Source organism: Phyllopteryx taeniolatus, chromosome 2 (genome assembly GCF_024500385.1).
Source record: "Phyllopteryx taeniolatus isolate TA_2022b chromosome 2, UOR_Ptae_1.2, whole genome shotgun sequence".
In the NCBI taxonomy this organism is placed as follows: domain Eukaryota; kingdom Metazoa; phylum Chordata; class Actinopteri; order Syngnathiformes; family Syngnathidae; genus Phyllopteryx; species Phyllopteryx taeniolatus.
The window spans coordinates 16797784-16803783 of NC_084503.1; the positions used below are offsets into that span (position 1 = coordinate 16797784).

A 6000-nucleotide genomic window follows, 5' to 3' on the forward strand; every position below is an offset into this window, starting at 1 on the left:
AACGGTATTGGTGAATTGGACACGACAAAAAAAAAAAAAAATAATAGTAATAATAATAACAACAAACATCAACTTGAGCTAACATAGAGCGAGTTAGAACCATTTAGTGTAGATATACTGTAGAATATATCACAGGTTGTCCATTCCTATTCATTAAATGTGTTATAAAATGATAACTTCAACAACTAGCAACATATAGCATGAAAATACTAGACAAGAAAAAGGTAAACATCAGAAGAAAGACTTGATCTGCTACAATTGACCATTGCGTGGCGTAGCAGGTCCTAATCCTCGTCTGACACGACAGACTTTTAATGAGCTTAAGGCCAAAGACACAGAAGTTAGCACATTAGAGACTTAAATACGCCTCTCAAAGATGCTTAAAGTAGCTGTAAAAATATGTTCAACCAGCTAATCTCTTGGTGGTTAAATCTAACTATTAATTATAAGTCTTATGGACGTTGATGAATGGAAATTACAATACAAGGAAGATTTTGTCATTTGATCTTATTGTATGGGATGAAGGCATTCAGGATGACCTTTTAAGGACAATAATATATATGTCATGATATATAGAGTATACTGGTTTTCTCTGCGCATTCCTTTTCCCTACCATCGCCCCAAAACATGCTCCTTAGGTTATCTGAAAACTCTAAATCGGCCTATTGGTGTGAACATGAGTGTGAATGATTGTCTCGCTTGAAGTCCGCTGGGTAGGCCTTAACTCCCTCGACCCTAATGAGGATAAGCTGTATAGAAAATGGATGTATACCTTCGTAATAATTGAACGAGGATTATGTACAATTAAAAATGTAAAGCTATTGTGTTATATTTTGTGAGAATGTAGATTTTAGTAATAAATTACTAATTGTAGAAGAAAAAAAAGACTGTAAAAGCTTGCCGTAACATATTTCAGATGCAAATAATTTTTGTGGCTGTCACTAGATCTTCTGTGAGAGGGGGCGGGAATATTTAATCCTTCTAATGCGCTCTCCTCCCCTTCCTTTTTACCCTCAGTACTCTACTGTCTCGCTGCCTTTGGTTCTTTATCTTTCATTTTACAAAAAACTTCATGTTGACAAGACGTGGACGCTTTATGAAGGTAGTCATGTGGGAGTGGGCATAGCAGTGTAGGAGAGTAGGCCAATTCCCCTTACCTGTATGATGGACATGCGGTTAGTAGGTGTGTCTGTAATGCTGGTGACTGGGCCTGTGAAGCTGGTGTGGCATCCCACGTGGCCTTGGGGCACGCTGAGGTTATTGGAAGTGGGCTTAAGGTACATGACCTCTGATCTTGGTGAGCTGAGTGGCAGGCGTGTCTGGTAGTCAAAGTACATGGGAGAGGTGGCCAAGGAAGGACTGCTTACCACATTCATCACATTCATGGCATCCCGCTCCTCCACCTCGCTCTGCACCAGCATGATGTCATTCTTGTTAATCTTCTTTTTCTTGCCTTTCCCCAGCTGTGGATGGGAATATTCTGCAATTCGACAGTTATAGGTTCGTATCTCCTTGTTTTCCCTCTTGCACTTGACCGCTATGATGACCATGGCAGCCAGAAGCATGATTGATATTATACTGAGAGTTACAATGAGAGGCAGCGACATGTCCCAGTTCTGATTGTCATCGACATGCAGCAGTCCATCAGCAGGATGTCCATTGGAGGCTTTAATGATAAGCCTAGCAGCAGCAGTGAGGGTTGGCTTGCCGTGATCTGACACACGGATGATCAGCTCAACAGTGGGATTTACATTGTCCCAGAAAGGGTGGGCTGTTCGCACTTCGCCAGTCACTGGATCTATATCAAAAAGGTGCTCTTCATTCCCATCTGAGATCTCATAGGTGAGCCTCCCACTCTCACCATAGTCATTGTCCACTGCTCTCAATGTGGTGACAATGTAGCCAACACCAACATTGCGTGGTACATGGATTTCAGCAGTATCATTTTGTAAAAGGGGTAGAACAATGACAGGTATGTTATCATTGACATCCAGAACACTGATGCGCACCGTAGCGTTGCTCTCTAGGTGTGGCGAGCCAGCATCTCGGGCAAGAACCTTGAAATCAAAATATTTGATTTGCTCATAGTTGAATGACCTCACTGCATATATGGCTCCATTGGCAGCATTCACATTTACATAAGTATTGACATCACCTCCACTCACATTGGAGTTAATAATGCTGTAGTACACTGTGCCATTCTGGCCTAAATCTGGGTCATGAGCAACAACTGAACCCAAGAACTCGCCAGGAATATTGTTCTCTGGTATCTGGAGAAGGTAAACTGATTTGGTAAAGCAGGGGATATTGTCATTCTCATCCAGAATCTTTACAGAGAAGGATTTTGTGGAATTCAGAGGGGGAAGACCATTGTCTTTGGCCACGATGGTGACATTATACTCATCTTGTACCTCTCTGTCCAATGGCCTGTCTGTCACCACTGTGTAGAAGTTATCGTAGTTCTCCTCTAGTTTAAAAGGGACATTACCCAACACTCTGCATTGAAGCTGCCCATTCCTGCCAGAGTCCTTGTCTGTGACACGAACCAGTGCAATAACAGTGCCTGGAGGAGCTGCTTCGCTGATGGCTCCCTGTCTTACGGACACAAAACCAATAGCGGGCCAGTTATCATTCCTGTCTAGCACTTTAACAGTGACTTTACAATGGCCTGGGATCGGATTGGGTCCGAGGTCCTTTGCCTGGACGTCAATCTCAATAACTGGGCTCTCCTCATAGTCTATTTCACCCTGAATCTTTATGACCCCTGTTCTAGAATCTATTGAGAACAGCTCCCGGATTCTCTCTGGGGCATAACCACTAAAAGAATAGACTACTTGTCCATTGTTGCCCTCATCAGGATCTGTGGCATTTAAATCGATCAGGACTTTACCAGGAGGGGAATTTTCAGGAATTTCAACAACATAGGAGGGCTGGTCAAATACAGGGCTGTTGTCATTTGAATCAATGACTTTAACATTTATCTGCATGGTTCCTGACCTTGGATATTCCCCACCATCAGTGGCTGACAATATAAGAGTGTGATGACTTCTTTCTTCCCGGTCCAGTGGTCTTTGAATAACCAATTCTGGAAACTTCGTTCCATCCCCGCGGGATTTTACCTCCAAAGAAAAGAGATTGTAGTCATCACGTGTTATCTGATAGGTTTTCAGGCCATTTTCTCCTGCATCTGGATCATGTGCGCTGGTCAAAGGAAAGCGCGTCCCTGGAACTGCATTTTCAGATATGTCAATATCAATCTGATCTGAAGGGAAAACGGGTGAGTTGTCATTAATGTCTTGGATGTCTATTTTAATCATGCAGATCTCCTTGTCATTGGCAAACACTTCCATGGAGAGCTGGCACTTTGGGTTTCTCTTACACAATGTTTCTCTGTCAATGCGTTGCTTTGTATAAAGTAGTCCACTCTGGGGGTCAACATCGATGAGATGGGGTGCTGAATTCTCCAACACCCTGAAGTTGGCTTTCTTTCCCTGCCCTGCCTGCCCATTCTGTTCCAGTCCAAGTCTGGCATCTTTGGCAATGTTTCCAATTACTGTTCCCGGACCTTGTTCCTCTGGGACAGAGTAATTCAAGTTTTTCAATGTCAGGGCTTGAGCCCATAAGAGGAGGAAAAAGAAAATAGAAAGATACATCCCCACTCTGTAGTAGTGGCAAAAAGCTCTGTATTCTCTGTTCTGCCTTTAACCTGTTGATATTTTATTAGATTCGGATAATATTACTTGAGATCAAATGCAGAGTCCTGTTCATCATGTGAGGTCTTGACATTTGCCTTAGTGGATTGTGTTTGATCTGTTGCGCTCCTCTTCTGCCTCTCCCAGCAATTTGTGGTGCTGAACGGCTAATTCGTATTCCGCGGCGCACTCAAAGTCATTTGAGCAATCATGATCCACTCTCCAAATTGAATACTCATTGTGAACAAAAATTGATACCACCTAGAAGAAAGAACAAAATATATACATTATGGGTATGTCAGTTAGTCAGTGGAATGTAGACAGAAAACATTGGAAATTCTATCTGGAAAAAATAAGATCCACCATTGAGCCAAAATTTAAACAGGGCTCACATGTAATTCAGCTCCACAATTAAGGGGGGAGCTTCCAATTAGTTAACCTTGGGAAGACGCTGCACTGTTCTGATCCACTAATAAATATTAATTCCCCTTGAATGTCATTCACTACTTAAATTACGATAAATGTAACGTTTAGAAAGCATCTTAAAGTCAGTCGCTAAACCTTTAAACCCTACCTGGCCATTCAATGATGCTGAGAAAAAAATAAGAAAAAAAGGATGAAAGATAACTAATGATCTTGTGACTATGCGGGCATACAACAGGAGATGGCCTATTATGACGGCTATTTGAATAAGTGAGTATAAAATGAGCCTCTTACACGCATTAACAAATCCGCATAATCTGGATATTTAAAATGAGCCTCATATAAAGTCAAAAAAAAGAAAAAAAAACGAGCTCCCAGCCATCAGCAGAACCGTGTAATTCTCTCCTCCAGTGCTCTGTCTTTCTCTGCCAGACTCAACCGCAAAAGCTGTTGCATCTTCATGCTCCTTCAGAATTGATAATAAACCCAGAGAACACAGTCACGTACAGACACGCACACAGGCGCACAGATTTAAAGAGAGAGAGAGAGAGAGAGAGAGAGAGAGAGAAAAAAGGTGAACTTACCTATATGATTTCTCATAATAATCCAGAAATATTGTAAAAATACAAATATCCAAAGTCAGTTCCCAAATGGGTTTGGGTGAGTTTGACACCCTTAAATGACAAGTAAAATGTGCATCCCTTTTCTTTGCAGGCTACAATACACCGCAGTGTAAATAAATAAATGAAGCGGCTTCAGGAAAGTCTGACTGTAATGTCAATGAGCTGAAGTCCTCTTTGCTGTGTGATTAAGATGCAGAGGCTCGCCTTCTGCTAACTGTGAGTCACCCGTGTTCGAAAAAGGATGGACATCCAGATGCGCGGCAAGGTAGGATCCAAAGTGGACGTCAGAAGAATCAGCAGCGGCGGCTTGGTGTCCTTGCCCGGCGTCCTCATCCAAAGTGTCGAAGGGCGGAGAGGCTACAGTTCGTTTGCATTCTGCATCAACTCAATGTGCCGTTACAAGAGAACCGGTGAGTTCTCGGCTGTGTTGCAAAGTGTGTTGTGGACGTTTGGACGGGTCCTGAGTAAGAACACACACTGAAGTAGGCGCACGAACACGCTGCATTAAAACATTGTCTGCGCTCACCAGGGAGCCAATCGCTTTGAGGGGGTGGGGAAAGAAGGAGGGATTCAAATGCAAGCACGAGCCTGGACTACAAACGATGGGCGGCTCGTTGGCCACCCGCACTTCATGTTATTTTTCAAAAAAGAAAAACACGCACGCACTTCACTGGTCACCCCGCTTCATTGTTGTTACGATCCAGGAAACCAGCAGATGTGTGTGCCACGAAAAGAAAATGTCCGTTAAGTCGTTAGACATTTCAATGCCGCTCTATTAATACATTTGTAAAGAAACCCTTTTATCTAAAAAAAAAATGAAAAAAAGAAGAAGAAAAAAACATCTTAATGGATTAGCTGAGGAACAAAGCCGGAATGTAGATTGACGTTTTTTTGTCTTGTCCCCCCCCCCACCCCCCAGTAGTCGTGTGTTAAACGATGTGTTTCGTTTACAATTAATGTAAACGTCACAAAATAAATGAAATTATCGACGGAAATTTTATGCAGGAAGCAATGAGCGTATTGCTAATTCTAAAGTGACCATGGGTGGGTGAGTTTACCTTCGTGAAATATAATTTCTTTCACTAGCTCTTGATGGCAATGAAAGGCACTGAATCTTTTGAGCTGTTCATTTTACCGTTATGCCAGCTTTCATCCATCCATCAATCCTCTGGAAGTGAACATCCAACAGTCACAAGAAATAAAAAAGGGAGAAGGAGAGCTGACAGCAGTACTAGCAGGACTGCTCTTACTAACATTTCCTG

The 6000-nt window shown here is 42.4% G+C and overlaps 1 protein-coding gene across 5 annotated transcripts in view; it reads right to left on the bottom strand.

Annotated features, from left to right (window-relative positions):
• Window positions 1-5296, bottom strand: part of pcdh17 (protocadherin 17) — an 87365-nt gene extending 82069 nt beyond the window's left edge. Inside the window, exons 1-2 of one of the 5 annotated variants that reach the window (XM_061762949.1) lie at window positions 4700-5296; window positions 1158-3953 (exon numbers count right to left, since the gene is read on the bottom strand). In XM_061762949.1, coding sequence (XP_061618933.1) covers window positions 1158-3653 — 2496 coding nt within the window. In that variant the 5' untranslated portion in view covers window positions 3654-3953; window positions 4700-5296. The remainder of the gene's footprint in view (window positions 1-1157; window positions 3954-4699) is intronic. The other 4 variants (XM_061762941.1, XM_061762934.1, XM_061762928.1 and 1 more) reach the window with 4 other exon arrangements.
• Between the last annotated feature and the right edge of the window lie 704 nt (window positions 5297-6000).